This window comes from Rhea pennata, chromosome 16 (genome assembly GCF_028389875.1).
Source record: "Rhea pennata isolate bPtePen1 chromosome 16, bPtePen1.pri, whole genome shotgun sequence".
Taxonomy (NCBI): Eukaryota; Metazoa; Chordata; class Aves; order Rheiformes; family Rheidae; genus Rhea; species Rhea pennata.
Window position 1 is genome coordinate 7,776,762 of NC_084678.1, and position 23,193 is coordinate 7,799,954.

The 23,193-nt window shown below is 55.5% G+C and overlaps 1 protein-coding gene across 5 annotated transcripts in view; it reads left to right on the forward strand.

Moving 5' to 3' along the window:
• Positions 1-3,957: 3,957 nt before the first annotated feature.
• The window catches only part of JPH2 (junctophilin 2), a 36,752-nt gene continuing 17,516 nt past the window's right edge, over positions 3,958-23,193 (forward strand). For 2 of the 5 annotated variants that reach the window (XM_062589380.1, XM_062589384.1), the window contains exons 1-2: positions 3,958-4,618; positions 12,975-13,758. In XM_062589380.1, coding sequence (XP_062445364.1) covers positions 4,240-4,618; positions 12,975-13,758 — 1,163 coding nt within the window. In that variant the 5' untranslated portion in view covers positions 3,958-4,239. Of the gene's footprint in view, positions 4,619-8,500; positions 9,913-12,974; positions 13,759-18,815; positions 20,498-20,550; positions 22,187-23,193 lie in introns of those variants that run through there. The other 3 variants (XM_062589382.1, XM_062589381.1, XM_062589385.1) reach the window with 3 other exon arrangements.

Genomic DNA, 23,193 nt, shown 5'->3' on the forward strand with positions numbered 1-23,193 from the left:
AAAGTAAACAGTGAGTTTGGTTAGAGAGTATTTCTTAAGAGACCTAATATTTGGGAAGTTTTACTCTGTTTTCAAAATATTCCTATTTTTGGTTTGTTGAAGGAGAAGATTCTCTAGATCTCTTGGTGATTAGAGCTTTTTAATGTGAGAAACTGGTGTGATTCAGCTCCTTTCAGATCACTTTGACCTCAGATTGTAACACTTATGCTTCCATTTTTGGATGCTTATGCCTCCAATTTTATTTCCTAAAGGAGTATGACCATGTCCTTTCCCATCCTCCTTAGTATTACTGCAGTAGGCTGAGTCAGGGGACTGAATCTGCTTTTCTGGGGAAGAGGCATTGTTATTTCTTTGTGCCTAAAGAATGGCTTTATTTATGTTTGGCTAAACAGGCACCTACTTCCCCTATCTTCCATGTTAAAGTAGATGGTAAAGTTGCTGTTAGGTAACAAATATTTGCCTGCTAGGCTGCCTGATCAGAGAATAACCCGGATGACCAAAACAAGACGATTGAAATAATCTTGTTCTCTGCAGTGTGTGGGTTTTTTTGCTTCCCTCCTGTAAGTGGAAAATGTAAAACAAGCCTAACTTTTTATTGAATGTCCAACAGACTGTAGAGATTTGTCTGCAGCAGCAGAAATGCCTTGCTTTCTTCAATGGAATTGCTTCTTGAGTTAAGTAAAGGAAAAATGAGATGATGGACTCTGAAGTTTTTTTTTTTTTTTTTTTTTTTTTTTTTTAAGAGGGCCAAAGATGGTATTTGCCAGCTTCAGTGGCTCTTATTCTTACACTCTGTTTGTTCAGACTCTTTTACCCTGCTATGAAATGCCAAGTATTGCCATTCAGATATTAATAGTGAATAGTTGCCAGCTGCAAAGTAGGGAAATCTTGAGTGTTGTGGTTTTCTTTTTTTTTTTCCCTTCTTCCCCTTCAGCTATCATCATCTTGGATGCTTTGTCCAGGTCCAAAATATTGGTGGAACCTTGCTTGCTTTCTGAAGCTTTTTCAGAAATAAGCAGTTTATGTGCATCAACAGTCTCTTTTATACATCCATATGTGTATAGTAAAGGAGCATGCTATCAAATAATATGACTTATTTAGGGAGAAATTAATTGAGATAAGTTTGTTCACTGTTGGGTGTCCCTAAACTTTCCTCCCTTGTAAAGCTCTGCAGAAGACTTTGAGAAAAGTGCTTCCCCACTAAATTCTTTGTTCCTCTGGGGTTTTTTTTTTTTTTGTTGTCTCTTTGGCAGTACTTAATGTCTCTGATTGGAAATTTATTTACATGGGTGAAGTGGCCTTGCTAATTTAGCGGTTATTGCCAGAAGACTGAAAGCGTCATTTATCTTTCATAGGTTGGATCCCATGTCTCCCTTTCATTTCCATGCTCTGATAGCTGTATTTTTGCCACCTGTATTTTGAATTCAAGGTAACTCTTCTGTGACTGTATGTGACTGGGCTGCCAGTGTCAAATGATCTTACTCCTCACAGAGGTGTTCTTTACTCTTCCAGATACCTGCAAGTAGAAGCTGCAGCACTGTTACGTGTAACACTGTAGTTATCACTACTGGAGATGAGAATACCTTTCCCTCTGGCATGGCTTTTCACTGTTTCTTTGATTATTTATCACAGGCTGTGTGAAGTGCTCGATGCCACACTCCAGAAAGCGGATTGAAGTCCGGGAGATGGACTCTAAAAAGAGCAGAGAGGAAAGGCGCGAGCTGGGCTTGCCTGGGAGGGGAAGCGAGCGCTGTCGGGCCGCTAGAGGTCAGCGCCGGCCCGGCTCGGGCGCCGGCTCGCTCTTCCTGACTCTTCCTGCTGCTGGAGCTCTGCGTGTAGCCTGTGGATTTCTTCTGCTGAAATGAAGAAATAAGACCAGGTCTGAATGGTGCCTTAATGTGCACAAAACGTGTTTTCTCGAAAGTCTGATTGTTTAGACAGCGGTCAGCTTGAGATATGGGCCTCTAGATGCCAGCATGTGCATAACTGACTAACATTTAAACAAAGCAGTCCCTCCATTCAAAACGGCTATGTAATTAGGAAGAGTTGCTAAGTAAATAATTACATGGTCCTGAACTCGGTGTCTTTTTAGGGTGGTTACAACATATTTGGGCTGGTAAATCCTGAACACCATGAAGTAGAAGTCTCTGGATAGCTTCAGCTGCTGCCTTAACACTTTCAGTTCTATTACTACAAGTAGTTTTAAGATGCTTTGGTCTACCTTCAAGCCATGAAACAAAATCATACAGTTTTGCTTTAAGAAAATGTGAATCGCTGATGCAGAGAACCTGGGAAGTTTGAGTAGTCTGCAGGCTTAGAAATGAGGAAACAAGTGTTTATTTCTTCTCATTCTAAATAATTCCATCACTGGCCAATTTTAAGATTGGATTCACTTAAATGTTTTAGAGGGCTAGCTCTGTCAGGTGGCACTTCTTAGTCTTGTCAAAGTCCCGTACTTAAGTGGCCATTCCTTTCTTCATGTGGCTGAGTGAAAATGAGGCCTTTTCCTGTTAGTTTTTTAGTGGAAGTTAACTTCTACATGAGGTTTGGCATTACAGAGCTTAAAGCACAAATTAGCCTTTTTTACTGAGTGCACAGGAAGATATACAGATACTACAGACTATATGCTATGTACATGCATTTAACTATTCTTGTGGTTATATATAGTGCATTTTTCCTATGCTGCTTCCTGTTGCTATGCTCCCGTGCTCCCTAGAAACACTGGGAGGTTGTCCAAGTTGTACAGCTGTGTATTATGTGAGTATGAAATTTGCTGAAGTCTGTGACACTTTGCACAAGAGCTAGATCTACAGTTTGGGAGTTCACCTCAAAGCCATATTCCTCTGGAGAGCACAAGCTGTTGGTAACGCATTTTAACCCCAGAGCTCTTACTGACTACTACGTGCTAAGAAACTGCAAGTGGAATGTCATCTGCTCATACGCTGCGATGATGCTTGCAGGAGTTGGGCCAGGTGTGGCTGAAAGAAGCTTGGATGAGCCTGTTACATGATATTTCATTCCTTGTCCTCTCCATACTTTGTATATGATGTTACAAATTGTAGTCCTAAAGGAGATGTGACAGCCCGAAGGGGAGGGTCCTACCTGCCTCTTTCCAAAGACTGAACTGTGCTACTGTCTGTTAAACAGGACATCTTATGTAGTGGTTTCTGTTTTGTTTAGGGAGGAGGGAGGAGATGATTATTCATGGATTCTTTTAACTGCCCTAAAGTAGCTCTTGAAATTCAATTTGAATGTAGCAAAGAGGGAAGGAGAATTCACCTGATACTAGCTAAATAATTAAGATGTATGCTGTATTCTGGATGATCTCTGTGCTTTTACCCTTTGCTTTAATGCAGCAGAGTTAAGCATTCTTCCCTCAGCCAGGGACAAGCAAAACTGCCTGAGAAGCTCTACCTGAAGGAGCGTTTTCCTCCCTTTTCCCAGGCCGATGGCTCCGCTGTTGCCGCGGCGGGAGCCCGGCTCCGCTGCTCCCCGCCCGGGCAGCGCGCAGGGCGGGCGGCAGCGCGGGCGCTCGCCCTGCCCGGCGGCCGCCCCGAGCCGCGCTCCGCTCCGCGCCGCGGCGGGGCAGCGCGCAGCGAGCGCGGCGCCCCCTTCCCAGGGTCTATTTTCGGCAGACGTCTACTTTCCCAGCCTCTCCTCTCCCTGGATGCCTGCCCGCAGGGGGGGCGCCTGGGTGATGCGTCTCTTTCCTCCTTCATAAAAGGGCGGCGAGGCGGAGGCCGGGCTCCGGGGGGTTATTTTTGGGAGCAGCTCCTGGGAGCCGATGGCCTTGTTAGGGCAGCGCTGACCTTTCTCCCGGCGGGGGAGGCGAGCGGCGGGGCGGGCGGCGCCGGGCGGGCAGCGGCGGCGCATCGCGGCCGGGCCCGGCCCGGCTCGGCTCGGCTCCGGGCCGCCTCCTCGGCCGGGGGCGGGGGGGGGGGGCGCGGCGCCGGGGCAGGTAGCGGCGCGGCTCCCCCGCCGGGGTGCCCGGGGCGCTCACCGCCCCCCGGCCCGGCCCGCCCCTCCGCCGCGCTCCTCTCCCCTCCCTCCAATTTCTCCTTCCTCCCACTCCCCGGCCCCTCGGCCGGGCAAGGCGAGGCGGGAGGCGCCTGCTCCCCGGCTCCTCTGGCGATGTGGCAGCCTCCCCCTCGCCCCGAGCCTTTGCCCCCGGCAGAGCTGCCCAGCTAAGCGGGGAGGGTGAGGGAGAGGAGCGAGGCGGCAGCGGGGCCGGCGGGTACCATGAGCGGAGGCAGGTTCGATTTTGATGATGGAGGCGCCTACTGCGGGGGCTGGGAAGGGGGCAAAGCCCACGGGCACGGCATCTGCACCGGCCCCAAGGGCCAGGGCGAGTACTCGGGCTCCTGGAACTATGGCTTCGAAGTCGTGGGCATATACACGTGGCCCAGCGGCAACACCTACGAAGGCTACTGGTCCCAAGGCAAGAGGCATGGCCTAGGAATCGAGACCAAAGGACGGTGGGTTTACCGAGGCGAGTGGACCCACGGCTTTAAGGGGCGGTACGGCACGAGGCAGAGCATGAGCAGCGGAGCCAAGTACGAAGGTACCTGGAATAACGGCCTGCAGGATGGTTACGGCACCGAGACGTACGCCGACGGAGGTAAGGGTGACTCTGGAGGGTTGAGAGGGCACCCAACAACGTGGTACCTGGCCTTCGGTGGCAGAGGCTGCGTACCGTCCCTGCAGACGGTCCCGTCAGGGCCAGGGAGGTCGGGACAGGCACGAGGGACTGCACCCAGCCGTTCTGCTGCTGGTGCTCGAGTTGGAGAAATAGGGGTGGAAAAGCCTTTTAAAAACATGTCCGTGCCCTGATTTCTGCAGTCTAGCTGTGCCCTGGGAAAGCGCAGCATGTGCTACCTGACTGCTCCAGACACAAGGGACTAGCAGTGAGTGATACCCCCGTTTCCCTCCTTGGAGAGCTCTTTTCAGGCATCAGGATCGATAGTAAAGATCAGCAGTCTTTGCTTTCTGTAGTCCACAACTCTGGATTTTCCAGTGATAGATTGTTCCAGTCCACCACTAAACTAAACCAGAAACTGCTCGCTGGTTAGCGACTGCAGCAAGCCATTAACTTTCTCATTGGTCTGTGAGTTGTGAATGTTTTCTCGTTGGATATAAGCCACCTACAGCATCGTAGCGCGCTTTGTCTGTGCATTAAATACCGCTCGCGTGTCGCTGAATGGGTGCCTGAACATCTGCTTTGCTGAAACGTTCTGCTGGAGTTTATCAAAGCTGTTCAGGATACTTAGTCACACGTCTTTCCCTAAAACAAATCCCTTAGATTACTTTGAAACTCTCAACTCCTGCTAGTACGCAAATGCACTGAGTAGTCAGATATTTGTTGTACCCTCTTTAAATGCTTAGTCTAATTGCATTTTTGCATTAGTGGCACTTTTGGGGGTTGGGAACATCAGAAGAATCTCTGTGCTAGTAATTCTGTAGCTCTTCAATACTGTAATGTTCCAGGCTGCCATATTTAGGATAGCTAAATAAAGAGGGTGATTTGAAAGAAATACCCTTCAAAATATGTATCAGAATTGCAACTATATTTATCCAGGACATGCAGTGGAGTCTGTTGATAAAGAAAAATAACAGTAATGGTATGTGTCTTCAGAATAAAAACCATCTGATTTATAGACACTAGAAAAATTGATTAATTCAAGATCCTGGCAGTCAGAGTTACGCTTTTTCATACATAGTTTTTTCTCAACAAGTTCCCTAGGTACTTGGCTAACTTTAAGCTTGGGAATGTAGTCTTCAGGTTGACTCATTTTGTTTGTGCCCTGTGAGGTTTTTGGTGTAGATGCAACCCAAAACTGATTTATCTCTCCAGCTCCTTAAATTTTAACTAGTCTGCCCTGTGACTTTTTTTTTTTTTTTTTTTTTTTTTTAATCCTCATATTCTGCATGTTGCACAGAGATAGCAAAAATTAAGGTTAAAACATACATGTAGTTTCAGTGCACTCGTGCATTGCAGAACTTAACATCTTAAGACCTGTAGGTTATGTGTAAACTGTGTCTAACTAATAATGTGCAGTGATCTGATGAGTGCAAGCAACAGTTGCCTGCTAAATATCTTCTACGCAAGTAACTTGAATTCTGAAGATCTCAAAGTGTCGTGTACCTTTTCACAGCGATTTCCTCACTGTTTACTAAAATGCCTCTTTTTCTGAGGGTGCAGTGCTACAGAATCTCAGGTTAATGTTGTGCAGGAGAGTCTAAAGAGGCTAAAACCTGACACAGGCGTTGCATTTGATTAGATCTTGTACTGAGCACTTGGAACAGAAGAGGGGGAAACATGAGTCAAGACTTTATCCTATATGCGTTTGTAAGATAGCATTTCTGCCAGCATAACACTTCCCAGCCCTCCCTGGGTGTTGTCCGATACTCAGGAACGTGCTGTCTACGTGATCCCTGGGGCAGGCCTAAGCTGGCAGTTTAGTCCTGACCCATGAAGATGTGACGTGCCAAAGCCACTGTGGGCGGTGGGGAAGCTTGGCTGCCCTAGTGCCCAACCAGACCCACCTTGTGAGGCCTGAGAAGCTCAGAACAGAGAGGGCTCCAGCTGCTGAGCGTCTGCTCGTTGCTTTGGGTGATCAGGTCCCGGCTGGTCTGCGTCTGAGCAATTCATTCAGTGTATGAAGGTCTCTGTGAAGGGAGCATGTAGAAAGCTGCATCTGAAGCCAAGTTTACAATTGTTGGCCTTATACATCACGTGTAAGGGAAAGAGGTGGAATTACCTTATTAACTTGCAGGACCTGCTCCTGTATTGTCTTCTCACCTGTGCATAGTAACCATCTACCAGATCCAGGTGTTGTCAGGCTGTTAATAGGACCTGTTAGTATTTGAATCAGAGTTTGCCAAGATAAACATCTGGAAAACCTTTGGAAATCTGCCATTTCTCAAGGAGGGGATGTGACTCTCAAGCCCCCTGGAAGCCAGCCATGCAAAAAAGAGGTCACTGGGAAGAAGGAGCTCTTGCCAGTGCGCTAGAAGCTTTAGGTCGCTATTGGGCTGTAGGCAGATTTGGTGGAGATGCGGCTGATTCTAATGTTTTAAAATGTACTTAAATCGGTGTATGAGGAAACTGGCTTGCCTATGACTTGTGTCTTGCGGCTGCCTGAGTTAGGTGTCTAAATAAAGCCTAGATCTGGAGCGACGCTTTTTTGTGGAATCCCACGTAGATTTTTGGTGTTTAGTAAGAAGTGAATTCAGGTTACGGTTCAGCCCAGTCACTGGCTGCATCGCTCTCGTTCTGCTCCGCCAAATGCCCGTGTTCAGGAAAGCTGCGGGAGGCTGATCTCTCAAGGAATTCTCCTTCTATGAAGTTGATTGAAACCTGGGAGGGGTTCAGTGCTCCTTGGGTATGGACAGGCAGATACAGTAACACTATGATACATTTCCTTAGGTATCCAAGCTAAATATATGTGTGTGTGTGTGTCTGTTTCTATTACCAGGAAAGGGCTTGGAGCCCCTTATGGGGCCAAGATGAGATATCTAAAGAAGAAAGTGATTTGGGTTTTGGAAGGCTCTGCATTAAGGAACTCAGCACTTTACAACATGAGTTAGAAGCAAACATGTAATTATTTGACTTCCACCTTTAAATTTAATCTCCACTGGTAGGAACGCTGCATTTCATCCATTTTTGTCTTTTGATTCGGAGTGCTTGATCCCATCAAATCTTACCGTAGGGAAAAAAAAATCTTGCTGTTAATGCAGAATCTTACAACTAACAAAGGATTCAGGACCAAACTTATGCTTTGAGATACCAATACCCTTCTATACACACGTGTGTGTGGCGGGGAGAACTCGCTTTCAAGTAAAGCATCCTGAAACCAGCTCATTGTTTTTGATGCTACAGTTTGGTTTCTAGGGAGCTGAAAGGAAATAGTGGTGTAAATTAACTGCGTGCGGAAGCGATTAGCCCACTAAGTGATCACGAGACTGCAAGAAAGGGGAAAAGAAAGGAGGAAGCGCGCTTTAAGGCAGCTGGGAAGGGAGGCAGCCCGGGGGCTCGTGGCCGTGCCGAGCGTGATGCACGGCCGGCGGGGTGGGCGCGTGGCCCGCGGCGGGGGAGCACGACCGCGCTCCGAGGAGAGCCGGGACGGTGCCGGCAGCCGAGCGGGGCAGCGCTCGCGGGCGGCGGAGCTCCGGGCGCTCTCGCAGCCCCCCGGGCCTGGCGCACCTTCGGCACGGGGCTGGGACCGCTGCAGCGCGGCTCCTCCAGAGACCTGCAGGCGCTTTATGGGAAAAGCGGAGTTATCTCCGTGTGATGGAGACTGACAGAATAACTTGTCACGGGTCACGTAACACACCAGGAATGGAGCAGGGCCTCAAATCCCAGTTTTCTGGTCTGGCATCTAGACACCTACAGCCCAGGCTGCCCCCGTAGCGGTGCTATGGCAAGGCTGAATTTCACCCAGGAGTTAATGCTGTGTCTTTTGCTTTCTCTCCATTCTCTTCTCCCTTTCTTTTCCAGCAGAAGCCATCAGGCAGTATTGCAATGGTCCTTCACCTGGTGACACGGCTGCCACCGCCGAGCACAGGCTTTCCTGGCTGGTCTGTCTTGCGTTCAACCAGTGCAGAGACACATGCGTCTGGCCTTGGTGCTACATCTCCTCGCGTGTCTGTCGCCACGGTGGCAGGGCACAGCAGAGGATTGCAAGCCAGCGATCCTATTTGAGTTGGGTGCGTTATTTACCTTCCTAGCTGATGGTAGGAGAGCTCAGAGCGGGCTCTCGCCGCCGGGGCTGCGTGCGCCCCGGGAGCCGAAGGATGTGTCTGTGATGGGCCCGGGCACCAGCCCGTCCTGCCCGCGAGCCCCTGCCAGGAGCCATGGGGTGCTGCCAGGGTGAAACGTAGGGTGTCACCGCCCCGTCCGCCGGGCTTGGGAGCTTGGGCTGCCACGGCGAGAGACGGACGGGGCTGGCGAGGCAGGCAACCTCCTCCAAAACAGAGTCTTCACGTCAGAAGACGGTCCACTTTTTTTACAGTGCTTTGGGTGCAGGGCTGCACTCGTGCAACACGTCCCGCTTGTGAGCGACGTGGCCGTGTTGGCTGGCAGCTCCGTGTCCTCCCTGTCCCGCGTCACGTCTCGCCCGGGGCCTGTCCGTTGCTGGGAAGGGTACGCACGCCTTACAAAAGAGACGGAGAGCGTCGGCGCTCCCTTGAGCCAGCCCTGGCCGCGCTCCCACGGGACGGCGGCGGGGAGGCGAATGTCTTTCCAGGCTGGAGCATCTCTCCCAGGCAGGGAGGGAAATGAGTTACGGAGCCGGGCCGAAAGATGCTGCGCAGCCACCGCTGTCCCCACCCCGGGGCTTTACTGCTTCGCCTTCAGCCTCCTGCCCCAGACAAAACTGATAGTCCAGTTGCATGCACTTTTTTTTTTCCATGCAAAGATTCTCTCCGTATGCAACTCTAGAGACTAATTCAACGTCATCTTTTCTGAGCCCTTTGCAGCTCTGGAGCCGGTTTGCCGGGGCTGGCCTGGAGCGGAGCCCTGTCACTGCTGTCCTCATGGCCCTCCCCTCTGCTGTGTCACTTCGCTGTTCCTACAGCGATAAAACAAAAAGCACGTTTCAGATGGGGGAGGTGTATTTTTTGCCATAAAAATGCACGTTGTAGTGTTCTAATTTTAAAGAAAAATGGAAAGAGGGCAAAACTCCATGGGAGAATTTCTAAGCCAAACTTTCTAAGCCAAAATTTCTGGGCTGTGCACTGGGCTGGGGCAGGAGAGCGCTGGGGGGAGGGAGAGCGGGCTGGCTGCCGCCCCCGCCAGCCAGGCGTGCTCGGGCAAATCAAACTCCTGGAAAGAGGCGCTTTGTCGCCAAAGTCTTCGCTGAAGTTGGTGCAACTCTGACTCGGGTGGAAAAAGTAAAGGCGACCTGCACTGTCCTAGCTCCTGCTTGTATATTTTAGTATCAAAACCTTTGATACATTTTTGTTTTTAATTGCAGAATGTTTTGATGATCACGAGGGCGGTAAGGGTCAGACGTGCGGCTGCGCTCAGAGCGTGTCCGCGGGGCCGAGCGGCTTGGTTCAGCCCTGTTCTGAATTGACCTCGCTGCATTGGTACCGAGGAGTCCGTCTCTGCTCAAAGCTCGTGATTTGAAATCAGCCTGCTCACGCCCCAAGGGACACTTATGCTGTGAGGAAAAACCCTTTGGCTACAGAGCAAAGATCGAGCTCGCCCCGGCAGCGGGCTAGTCCGGCTGGGAAGCTGAGCACCGCTGCCTGAGCCCGGGCGAGCTCGGGGGCCGAGCTACCAGAGTCCCTGCAGAGCTGGGAAAGCAGCAGAGCTCTTCCCGCAGTGGGAAACTGAGTCAGGAAAACACGAAATGAGCTGGCCAAGGCTGCTCAAGGGGAACGCCGGCACTGATCCCAGCAGCCCTGGTGCTGCGGGGGGTTTTCTGCCATGAAACCAGTTGTATATGGCTGCAACGCCGCTGCCTGTGCCAGAGCTTGTGCCTGCCCGGCACCGTGGGGGCCGAGAGGAGGACGGTGCCTCCACGGGGTGCGGGGACCGTGCGTGTCCCCCGTGCCTTCCCCTTGGGCTTGCTCAGCCGCATCCCCTCCGTGGCACCAGCTGGGCTTTGCTGAGAGGGAGAGGAGGGCACTTCGCGCTGAGCTGGTCCCAGGTGCTGGCTCTTGCTGCGTGGCGAGGAAGGAGCCAGGTCGCCTCTGAGCCACGTGCTGGCTGCCCAGCAGCCCCCGTGCAGGTCACCCAGCCCCTCTCACCCCGTCCCTGCCCCTGTGCATGCTCCATGGCTCTGCCCAGGTGCTGTTGGCTATGGCTTGGGAAGTGGCCGGGACCCTGGTGGTCCCTCGCAGCCAGGCCTCCTCCTGCCCTGGCTCTGGTGCCTGCTTGTCCCTGCATTGGTTTTGCATTTCTGGGTGCCTGCAGTGTTTCAGTGCTCTCCGTTAAGCCAGATGCGGTTGGCAGCTGTGGTCGTGTCCCACCCTAGAGAGGAACTATCACTTGTCCAACATGGGCTGAAACCAGGCAGCCTAAACCAGCCTAAAGGGACGGTCTGCCCAACAGATTGCATAGACGTGCCGTTGGGGTTTACCGGCGTGCCGAGGAGGCACCCGGATCTCTGCTGCTCAGAGACCTGCTCTGCCATGAGCCTTCTCCCTTCCCCCCTGGCTGGGAGGTGGCCTTGGCACCCGTTGGGAAGAAGGGAAGGAGATAGGTCTCGGTGGAGGGCAAATGTGGTGTTGAGCCTCCCTGTCCTGTGGGATGTTCCCAGAACGCCTCTCCTGGATGATTAACGCAGCAGCGAGAGCAGAGGGAGCCGTCCACGTGCAGGGCATGGAGCATGACTGCAGGCTGTCCCATGCTGCAAGGAGGCTTCGAGTGTCAGCCCTGTCGCACGTCACCCTGCTCACTGGTCGTGGCTGTGGCACGAGGTGAAGCAGTGGATTCACTGGCTTGCCGTGGGGAAGGTGTAGGGAGGGAAGTGGGGACAGGATGCGTGTTCTTTCTAACGCTGTGGTTTATGGAGATGAGTTCTCACTGCTTTACAGAGAGGGATTTGGGAGCTCAGGAGGGTGAGAAGCTTGCTCAGATGCCTACACTGGAGGTGTGCAGCAGACCTCAGATGATGGTCCTTGGCTTCCAGCTCCTGCCCAAGATACCAGCCTGTGCAGCTCCCCCCCTCCTCCTTTTTCCTAATAGAAATAGTTAAAACTATGCCAAGAAACAGAGCGCCGCTGCCTTGCTCTGGCGGATGGCTCCCCTTGGGCACCAGCACGCAGACACCTCCGCACAGCCTGAACCCTTGTTGCTTTTAGTGGACTCAGCAGGGAAACCGAGGCCCGCGGCGCAGAGGGGCTGCTAGCCGGGGCAGCAGGTGCTGCGGGGCGCGGGCGCGTCTTGTCTTTCCCGGCCCCCGGCGCTGTAAGCCAACACCTCGCGGACGGGGCCAAAGCGGCTTGCAACGAAACCTGAGGCTTGGGAGATTATGGCGCAGAAGTGGCCCGGGAGACTGTAAAATATGCGCTCCCGCCGTCGCCAAAGAAGGAACGGGATTCGATCCCGGGGCGCGGGGTCATCCCTGGTCTCAGGAGCCGCGTCTGAGCGGGGGAAGCCGTGCCTTGGAGCCTGGCTGCCCCCTTCTTGCTGCGGGGTGCTGGGGGGGGGTGCTGTCAGCCCTGGGGAACACCGCCACCGGGAAGGGCGCACATCCCCAAATGTCACCCCGTCCCGGTGAATCGCTGCCGGGAGCGGAGCCCCGCTTCTGTTTGCGGTGGATTGCCGGTTACAGAGGCAACCGCATCTACGGCGCGTGAAACCCCGGGTGGGCAGGGGCTGGGGGACGCCACGGTCCCCGGGCTGGGGGACGCCGCGGCCTCTGCACCCTCCTACTCGTCGTGCGTGCGGCCGCTGAGCTGGGTCAGGGAAGGGGCGGAGGGCTGCGACGGGCGCGGAGCTGGGGGACCCTTCCCCGAGCCGCCGCTCTCCCGGCTCCGTGCTGCTGCGCCGAGGCTGGGCCGGGGCGGGAGCCCGTTCGGCAGGCCTGCGAGCGGGGAGCTGCAGGGCGGGCTGGAAGGGACCATCACGGAGCCAAGGAGAGCTGTGGCGCGTCGGCTCGCGCGGCACTGCTGCTGCCCGCGCAGCGCAGCCCAGCCTCGGCCCCACCGCGGCTTCCTCCTGCTTCCAGCCAGCCTGGTGCAAATCTGGACCACGTCCGCCAGGGTTGCTTTGGGTTTGCACTGGGGCAGCTTTCTGGTGAGCTAAAGGAGACCTGTCGCCTACTCTGGCTTGCACCGTGGGACTGCGGTTTTGCAAACACGTAAGTAAGAGTGCAGTTTGGGCTTCTCTCTTCTAGGGAAGGCAAAGGTGGAGCCGTCTCATCTAAAGCTGGCATGGCAGCGTAGCGCGTTTTCATTTGCTGGACTCAGGCATGTGGGAAAGAAAAAGATGTCTTCTAACGGGTCCCTCCTCTTTCCACCAGGAACGTACCAGGGCCAGTTCACCAACGGCATGCGGCACGGCTACGGCGTGCGGCAGAGCGTGCCCTACGGCATGGCCTCGGTGGTCCGCTCCCCTCTGCGCACCTCGCTCTCCTCCCTGCGCAGCGAGCACAGCAACGGCACCCTGCCCCAGCAGGACTCGCCGGCCGCCAACCCCGAGAGCCTCGCCATGTCGCCCACCATCACCCGCGGCGGCTTCGCCCTCAGCCTCTACGCGGACGCCGAGGCCGGCAAGCCCAAGAAAGGGGGCCTCTTCCGCCGGGGCTCCCTGCTGGGGAAGCTGAGGAAGTCCGAGTCCAAGTCATCCCTGGCCAGCCAGAAGAGCCGCGTGAGCTTCCTCAAGAGCGAGAGCGGCATCAGCTCGGCCGCCAGCGACGCCACCTCCACCGTCAGCCTGGGCGAGGGCGCCGAAGGCGAGGACTTCCCCCCCTTCGAGTCCGACATCGACGCCACCACCACGGAGACCTACATGGGCGAGTGGAAGAACGACAAGCGCTCGGGCTTCGGCATCAGCGAGAGGTCCAGCGGCCTCAAGTACGAGGGCGAGTGGCTGGACAACCTGCGGCACGGCTACGGCTGCACCACGCTGCCCGACGGCAAGAAGGAGGAGGGCAAGTACCGCCACAACGTCCTCGTCAAGGGCATGAAGAAGCGCGTGATCCCCCTCAAGAGCGCCAAGATCCGGCAGAAGGTGGACCGGAGCGTGGAGGGGGCGCAGAGGGCCGCCGCCATCGCCCGGCAGAAGTCGGAGATCGCGGCTTCCAGGTAGGTGCGCCGGGCCGGGAGCCCTTTTCCTGCCCGGGTTTTGCTCAGCAGCCACGGTGATTTTTCCTGCTCCGGAGCCAGGGCCGTCCAGGCTGGAGGCACCCGACGCCGGTTCGGGGAGGACGGGACGCCGCGTGCTCGCTCTCCGGGGTCCAGCCGGCTCGCCGGGATGTGCGGAGCAATCCCCCGGCCCCGTTCCGGTGCCACGGCCCCGGTTTTGGGGGCGCAGGGGTGTTTCTGCTCTTGCGGGCTGGCGCGGCGGGAGGCGCTGTGAGCGGGGGCTTCTCGCTGCGATCCCCCTGCCCCACTCCTTTTTACGGCCGTTTTAACCTGACTTCGTCTCCGAGCAAGCCTAGGAGATACCTGCACCCAGGCAGGTGCCCCGCTGCCCCCCCTCCCCCCCCGTCTCTGCCCCCTCCGCGGAGCGCGTGGAGGAGCCCCGGCTGCGCCCTGCCGACAGCCGTTTCGGCTCCGGGCGGTGCGGGAACGTGCTTGTTTTCGGCAAGGCTCCGTTGCCTCAGAGACCGGCAGAGAGAAGCCGCAAGCTCTCGAGCGAGCGCCGTGCAGGGACAGCTAGGATAAAAATACCAGCGCGGCGTGGCGCGGGCGGCGGCGAGGGGCCGAGCAGGCTCGGCCCGACACCGGCTCTCGCGGCGCCCCGGAGAAGCGCGCGCCCGCGCTGCTCCCCGGCCATAAATAACGAGGCTAGAGCTCCAAGAGCTGCTCCCTGACAACTTAGTAGGTTTATATAAGCCTCCTTTTATTATGCACTATTTACACGTTGGATCAAACACAGTTCTGCAGTGTTTTCCATCAGGGGCTGGAATGCGCCCGCTGCCCTCGCGGGGGACTGCAGCCCTCACGAGCGCGGCTTGGAAACGATTTCCTATTAAGGAAACCTCGGCGCTGGAGGAAATAAGGCATTACAGCCGTTTTCCTCAGGGGAGTCCTCCCCCTGCAGAGCTCGCTGAGGCTGGGGAGGCGGACGCAGCCCTCCCCGGCCACAAGCTGCCTCGGAGCGCACTCCCCTCGGTCTCCGCAGGGGGTTTGCGTGCGGCTGGGCACAGCGATCGCTGCTGCTCCTAGAGGGTGGCCGGTGGCTGCGGAGCAGCAGCGTCTGGGTTTCCCTCTTAGGACGTCCCTAAAAAGCATTTTGTAGGACAAAGTTGGTGCTGCCCAGATATCCCAGGCCCCAGAGCTCTGAATGCAGCTAGCACCGGACCTGCTGCGAAGGGGAGAACTGTCTTTGCTTTATTTAAACTTCAATTCACTCTTTCAGTTAGCATTTCTTCTTGGAATACGCTGCACTGTGCAGAGCTGCTGCTGCTTCCTGCTGCCTTTTAAAACTTAGATTCACGTGCTGCTTCCTTCTTTCAGCTCAACTTTGCCGTTACGAGTAGATATATTAAATATCGCTTAGAAAGGCTCCCTAGATGTAACCCAGCTCCGTCATCAGTTTTATCTTTGGCCTTGGCCCCTGCCTCAATTTCCACACCCTTGGCAGTAAATAATTGTGAACAGATTTTGAAAATGAATCGCTAAGTTTCTAAAAGGGCCGTTCTACCATTAGCACCTTCCTGGCTCGTAACCACGAGGTGGACTTGGCTAGCGTGGGTGTTCGCCTTACTCCTGCGGCTGCGGCATCCTTCGGCGGGAGCGGGCTGAACCCGCGTGCCCCAAGTGCTTCCCCTTGCACCCGTCCTTGCTTGGAGCCCCAGGAGCTTTGCAACGCAGCCTGGCTCCCGTCCTTCAGGCGTTGCCCTGATTACCGTGCATCCGTGATGGGTCTCATCCCTTTCCTGACACAAATCCCGTGGCAGCTACAGGATTCACCCCTGCTTTTGAAAGCCTCCCACCTTCTTGTCTCCAGCGAGAGCTGCCTGGAGTACCTCTGTGTTCCCCACTCAGCAGCCGTCCATATCCCAAATGCTGTGTCCCAAAGCCTGCGGAGACCAGCTGCTTAAGCTGCCCATCCCGACATGTCCTTGCATGAATGCCGCTTATATTTCACCTCCGGGTTGGCTACCCAAGGCGGGACAAACTCATTTTGCAGTGGAGCTCATCCCAAGATCAAAGTGGATCTTTCGTGTGTGAGGACAAGGAACAACTGGCCTCACCTTAGTGGCAAGTGGGTTTCCCTGGGGCTTGCAGGTCTCCAAGTTAGGAGCTGAGACTTGTGGATTACCCCAGAAGCAATGTTAATGGCAAATTCCTGTTTCCATTAAGTCCCAGTGTGTGTAAACAGTGCCAAGATTTCAGAGGAGAGAAACTGGGTGCTTTGCCTCCCCCGATCCCTTGTGAGCCCTGGGCCCTGCTTTGCTAACGGCAGGCAACCGCGATGCCGCTGTCAAAATCACCTCACCCAAAGACATGCCTTTGAGGCCACACGAGTCCTTCCTTTGGGGAAGGTATGACACATATCTCTATGTGTGACTATCGTTAGGAACTAATTACTGTGGCCGAGCAACCAGACTGTGCAGAAGCATGACTAAATCCATGCACCATTGCCACTGTGGAGGAAAGTTTGATTTTCATGGCACTTGGGGGGGCCCCTGGCAGAGCAAACCTAATGTAACAGCCAGTCTTTCACTGTTTGGGAGTGCAGCATCCAGGAAAGACCAGAATTCACTCTTTTTGCACCATAAAAGGCTCTTTAAAGCAAAGAAACCTAGAGAAAAACAAGCCTGAGTGCTGGCAGCCGTGCAAACCCCTGCCAGTTGCACCTTAGGAATCTCAGGCATGCTACCAAAATATGAAGATACGCAAGGCTGCAGCGCTGATGTGCTTTCAAAGCCTGACGTGTATCTGGAGTGTGACAACAGATACGAACATGGTGGCAGACTGGGAACACACGTTCAGTGGCCACCAGGAACCTGTCTTCTTCCTCCTCTCACTGTGGGTGTCTCCAGTGCAAGGGTGCCCATGAGCCTGGGCTTTGGTTTGCAGGTCCTCCCCTCTGCATGCTCGGGTTGGGATTTTTGGCTGTAGCTCTGGACCCACGGATGGCCTCGTCCTCGGGGCTGTGCACCTCTGGCCTCGTCGGGTCCCTCCCAGGTCCCACCAAGGTGGAAACCCAGCTGCTTTCCCCGTTATACAACAGGGGTGGGCAGAGCTGGCATTGCCTCACCGCAGCTGGAGGAAAGAGCAATTTTTTTTTTCTTTTTCATGATTTCAGTGAAGACTGTTCGGTGTGGGTTAGGGCTATCCCAGCCGTAGCCCGGGCCCCCGGGCGACCAGCTTCCCATGCTGGGTGGTGCCACGCGCTTGCTGGGATGGGGTGTCTCGGCACAGCCTGGGGCGCCCGTGCGGACACACGAGCAAAGCCCCGTTACCGCTGGCCAGGCAGAAACGTGGGGCATGTTGATCTGGAAAGCTGGGGGTCAGCTAAAGGGGTGAAGCTGAAGTATCTTAAATCCTCCCCAAGAGTGATGTTGTCCAGGAGAAACGTAGCCTGAAAGCGCTGCACGCGCCTCTGCCCCAGCAAACGGCGACCACGCTGCCACGGCCAGGGGTGACCACGGGCAGACGGGGTTAACGGGTGTCCTGCCACGGCCGCTGGCTTTGCCCGAGCCCGTGCGCCCCTCCTGCCCTCATCCGGCCCCTGCTCGCCCTCTCCCCGAGGCCGGGCTGGAGTCGCTGGGAAAGCCGGCGGGGTCGTGGGATCCCAGCTGGGAAGTTCTTTTCCAGTCGCCGAAGCAGGGAGGTTGTCTTGAGGACAGACAGCTCGTCCGTCCCCGGACGACCGCGGGGAGGAAAGGAAATAGCCGCCGGGGAGAGGGACGTGGGCTGCGACGCCGCGCTGGGACCGCCGTGCGGCTCCAAGAGCGGCTTCGGGGTTTGCGCCCTGGCAGCCCAGCTTGCCGCAGCGCCCGGCCCAGTTAGCAGTGTGGCTTTTACCCAGCTTCGGAGACGGATGCCGCAGTTGCTCCGCGGTCCGGGTGGCCGCGGGACTGCTGCTCTCGGTGCCGGGCTGGCCGGGCGCCTCGTGCGCGCCGCGGGGCTGGTGCAGATCGTGGGCGCTGGGCGCCCTGGGGCCGGTCGGCAGAGCACCCGTGTGCTGCGCGGGGAAGGTGCCCCCCTCCCAAAACAGGCAGTGGGGCGTGCGAAGTGACCAGCTTTCATCTCTCCAAAGTAAAAGAAAAGAGGCGGAGAGGGGAGGCGCAGGACTGGCTGCGTTTGAAGGGTGCCGGCCCGGGTCGGGGGGATGGACTCGGGTTTTGACACCTGTCTGCTCCGTAGCTGCATCACAGACAGGAACAGATTTTCCTTCTAACTAGTGGGCTTGGGGTGACAAAATCAGCAGTGCAAGTGTTGCAGTCCCAGCTAGGCTAGTGTCGGCTGGCATCTTCCTTCTGCGTCGACTTGTGCTTCCTCGTGACTTGGGCCAAAATCGGTGAAGGGACTTTGCGGTGCCCCCTGTAACACAGCAGTCTGGCCAGGCCCTCCGGTAGTTTGAAGTGTGCACCCTGTTAACAGTATCTAAAATGTATCTGTCAAACGTCATAGGACCAAAAGGAGATCAAAATATAAGCGGCAATAAAGAAATCGCTGCTATGCTTCACCTGGCTGTCTTCAGATGGCAGCGCTAAGGCCTCCGAGCAGCTGGACGCTTTGCGAGTAGAGAGCACAGCTAAAGATGAGCATGTTTTTGGATTATTTTCTTTTCAGCTGTACTTTCTACAGATGTCGTACAACACTGTCACTTGAATAGATGTCTGTGAGAATTTTTAGTGGATTTTAAAACGTTTGGCATTAATATCCCTTAATATAGGGTTTTACTTGTTTGAGCGCATCCAAGCAATGGCTCAGGGTGAGTCTGGGGGTGCATTAGGATGTCGCAGAACTGCTGCGAGGGTTTGACATGGGGAAAACCCTTTGCTGTGGCTTGTCCGGGGGCGGTCGACGCTGACTGTCCTGGGGGCGGCCGCCCAGCTGCTGCCTCCGGTGTGGCTGCCCTGATGCCAGGATATCCAGACCTGGGGGGTTGGGGGCTCTGCTCAAACTCCGGAGGTCTGGCAATGACTGCGTGCTAGGATTTTTCAAATGTCCTTTTGCAGCCCATTTTCTGCGTGCTTTTTGCCGAAGTGTGAGAGCTGGACGTATCAGGAGCCCTGTGCGCTCGCGGAGCACTGGGGACAAGGCGGGAGAGCAGGACACCGCAGCCGCGCTGCAGCAGAGGCTCCGGGTGCTCGTGGCCAGGCCGGCTCCCCGGGGCGTCTAATCCTTCCCTGCTATCGCAGCTCCGTGATTCCTTCACGCTGGGGTTGGATAGCACATGACGGATGGGTGTGCAATGAGGAGAAGCGCACGCGTGTGGCAGGCGGGGGTATAAAGTGATCCTGGTTATAGGGCAGAATTGTGTCCTTGCCCCGTGCGGGACACTGGCTGCAGTTCACCTTCCAGCAGGAGCCCCCAGGGCTGGGGGCAGCATTTCTGCAGCCATATGATCGGTCATCAAAGATGCCACAGCCACGCTCAGAGGGGTCCCCTAGCTCCAGCCACTACCACCGCTCGTGGTGCCAGCGATGTGTCACGGGGCAAGAGCAAAGGGGGATCCTTGGCCCTTGCTAACGCAGCAGCCAGCGCTCCCCTGCCAAGCACAGGCCCAGCCTGCGAGGGCCTCCCGGAGCACCTGCGCTGTGGGCTCTGTCCCGGCAGGTATCATCCACCCTGGCAGGAGCTGAAGGGCAGGAAAGGACTACCCCGGCTTTGCAAAAATCGCCCCCACGTCCATACGGAGCAGGACGGTGCGGCAACCCAGGAGGCGGCCAGCCCCGGCGGGAGCCCTGCGGAGCGCCGTGCCGCCAGACCCGACCGGGGCGACCGGGGAGCCGGGTGCGGGGCTGCCCGGAGCTGCCAGGCGGCCCCTGAGCCGAACAGCGTGTCCGAACGTCTCGCTGCTGCTGCGCGGCGAGAGCCAGCGCGCACGTGCGCAGGGAGAAGAGGGCGCCCGCGCCGCCGGCTGGGTGCCAGCGCGCCAGGGCAGGGTGCCGCGCCTGGGCACGCTCCTCGCTCCTCTGAAGGCTTGGTGTGTTTGCAAAGCCGGTAAATCTTGTTGAATTAATCCTCAATTAATATAAATTTACTCGTTGGTATTTGTTTTCACACTAAGTGAAGCCCAGAGGGGCTGTGCCCTGGAGCGCCGTGCTCCCCTGCACGCCCGCACTCGTGCCAGAAACGCTCGTTCCCCTCCCGTGCAACAAAACGAATGAAGATCTTTTCTCATGTGCATCTGCTGAGCACAAGTGACCTGCTCTGCCTGGCTTACCGTGACAAATTGAGATGAAGGATGAAAGCCAGAAGGCAGGCCTTCGCTCCCCCTTTCCCGCGCGCCGGCGTCGGGCGCGCTGGCCGTCGGAGCCGCCCCCGCTCGCCCAGGCCGCTGCGCTCCCGCGTGGACGCGGATGTCTCCTCTGCGCCTGGCGTCACAGGGGTCACGGCGTGTTTCGGTTGGGAGGAGTGTCTCTACGCGAGCCTCCCGGACACCCTAAACGGAGACTTCAGTGCAGCAACTTGGTGTCACCCGTACCCGGAGATGGGGACACCCAGCTCCAGACCAGACCTAGGGCCTGGTCACTGCAGCTTTGTTATCGCGATTTAAAGGGCCCTTTGGGGCTTGTTTTTGCTATTTTAGCAAACAGCACCTTGCTGGGAATCTCAAGAAACAGTTCTTGTGCTCTCAAGCTGACAAAGGCACCTTTTAGTAACCCATCCAAATAAAAAAGGAGCTGAAATAACAGATCTGTTTCCTAAAGAGAAAAATAGATGCAGGAATACTTTGTTATCTTTCAGGATTCCCCAGAGCACCAGTATCAGCTCTTCAGACACAGTCCCCTGTTTCCAATCACTGCCCACCCGTCAGCCGGTTTGTATCCCCGCGCTCTGCCCTGGTGTCTCTGTTAGTGGCAGCAGAGGGGCCGGAGGCGCCGGGATGAAGGGCGCGAGGAGGCGTCGGAGGCTTCGGTGTTGGAGACGCGATGAGAGGCTGCGGGGAGCCGGGGCTGCTCCGCTCCCAGGCCCCTGCCGTGCCTGTGCCGCTCGGTCCCCACTGTGTCCCTAAGCGCGCCGGGGGCTGAGGCTCTGTATTTCCCTCGCTTGAACTGGTGGGTGCACGACGAAGGTGGCAATAGTTCCTAAGCAATAGGAGCTATTGGCCTCTGTAGGTCCAAATGCCATTAGTGGTCTGGTCCGTGGTGGCCTTTTGGGGCTGCCGCTCTCGCTCGGGGCCTGAGCGTGCCAGGGCGGTGCACGCCGCGGGCTCTGGGGCAGAGCGCAGCGCAGCGGCTGTGCACCGGCTGGTTTGTGCCTGGTTTTGGAGGAGGAAGGCGCCCCTTCAAAAACCCTGGCTGTGCACCTGGCTTGCCACCGCAGCAAACTCGCCTCGGCTACACCTGCTTCGCACGCGGCCAAGGGCACAGCCTCCAAGAGGCCTTTTCTGGCTCGCCCTTGCCGCGGACGTGCAGGCAGAGCCATCCTCGCTGCCGCTGAGCCGCCTCACCGTTCCCCAGCGCCTTCTCGCTGCTGGAGTCTGGCAGGGGCAAGACTGTGGGATTTGGGTGAGCAGCTCGTTGCCCTCGTCCATGCGCAGGGCGCGGGGACAGGTAGCAGAGGTGGCACCAGCAAACCCAGCAGAGCCGCGCGACTCGTCCGACGGCTCCACGGCATCGCTCCTGCCGGACAAGGACGTGGGCGCGGGGACTCTAAACGCACGACGTGTTAGACCCCTTTTCAGCTCTTTCCCAGAACTGCCTCGTCTCCAGCCCAAGCTGGCCGGCGCTCTTGTGGAGCTGGAGCACTAACTGACACATTTTTGATCTTGAGCGTTTGTTGTGCCAAGATGCGCTTTGACTTCAGAGGAGAGTGCACAGAGCTTTATCTCTTTTCCACTCTCCTTGCATGAATTTCCTTAGACTCGTTCATGCCCTATTAGGGTAAGAGGGAGCGTGCACTTCCAGAAGCTCCGAGGAGAAAGCATCTGTTGGACCGCAGACTGCTTTCTCCGTGGCTTCCTGGGTCTCTCGGTTTGAACCAAGCACAGCAGAGGCTCCTGCTACTCTAATGAGAGGCAGAGTCAGGAGAGCAGCACTTCAATGCCAGAGATGGATATGCCCCGGCTGGCCCCACGCAGAAAGTGGAACTGATGGCCTGTTAAGTATGACCTAGTGGGAAATCCTTATCTCAACAGCTTAACAACACAAAAAAGGGAAGAATGAAGTGTGACTTTAATCCACAAAAATGACTATGGAAAATGGTAGCTTCTTGCTCAGTTGATTTGCTCCTGTACGGGGCAGGGGGGAGTTGACTCCCATCCAAATGCCATGGTCTAAAATCATCTGTTTCAACCAGGCTTTGCACAGAGATTATTGTCATTTCAGTGGTGCGTGAAATAGGCTTATCTTTAAAAATAAAATATACTTAAAACGTCCAATTGAATATAAAATTTCTGAGATACAGAAACCCCCTCCGCCCGGGTCAAGGGGGGGTTGGTGCATTTTTTCAACTTACCCTGGTACCGAGCCAGAGCCCTTTGGCCTCCCGACTATGAGCTTTTCTGGTTTTGCTTCTGTAAGGCCTGCTGAGCTTTTGCAGAGAGGGACCTGGCAGCTCATCGCTCCTGCATGTCCTCAGTAGCTCACGGCGCAGACGTGCTGAAGATGCTGGTGCTGCAGGCCTGGGCAGTGGTCTGGGAGCTGTCTCAGCTCACTGCATGGTTGTCGTAATTGTTACTTCTGGGCTTCATATTGGTGAATTGCAGCTCGAGAGCCTCATAGGACTGGTAGAAAAATTCCTCTGCCTTTAATTTTGTTGAGTGATTGGGCTTCTGACCAAATGTAATATTTTAAGAAACCAGCTTGGTTTCATTTCCTCAAAAAACTCCAGGTGTCCAGTTTTGGCTGGGGGAAAAAAGTCGCAAAGCAGCTACTGTATTTCCTCGCTTTTTTCAGCCTATTGAGTTTTAGGATGGATCGCTGAACTCTGAAAAACATTTGAGTTAGAGGCTGCTAAAACTTTTATAGGAAAAAGCAATGTCACGGAGAAAACCCTTTCTGACACATTTTGGAGCTAACTGGCATATTGGCAATCAGGTAAAAACATGCTTGAACCGAGAGTGGCCGCACAGGAGCTCCTGGGTCAGCCTGGGCTCCTGTGAAATGAATGAATGCTGCTGCCTTGCTGTTTTCTTGGAATTAATCCCCCCCTGCCCTGGGCAAGGAGTAGCCTAAACCAGTTCAGTGCTGGTACGTGCGGGCAGGCACAGATATGCTGGGCGGCTAAAGGCTGGCAGACCCTGACTGCGTGTAAAGAAGCCCTGATGCATTTATCCGGGGGGTAAGCAGGCTGCTTTGGTCTTACTGCAGCAGCTAATTAAATAAGGGTCTCCAGAGCATTAGCTGATCCCCTTTCGTTGTGTTGTGCTATAAACTGAAATAAATC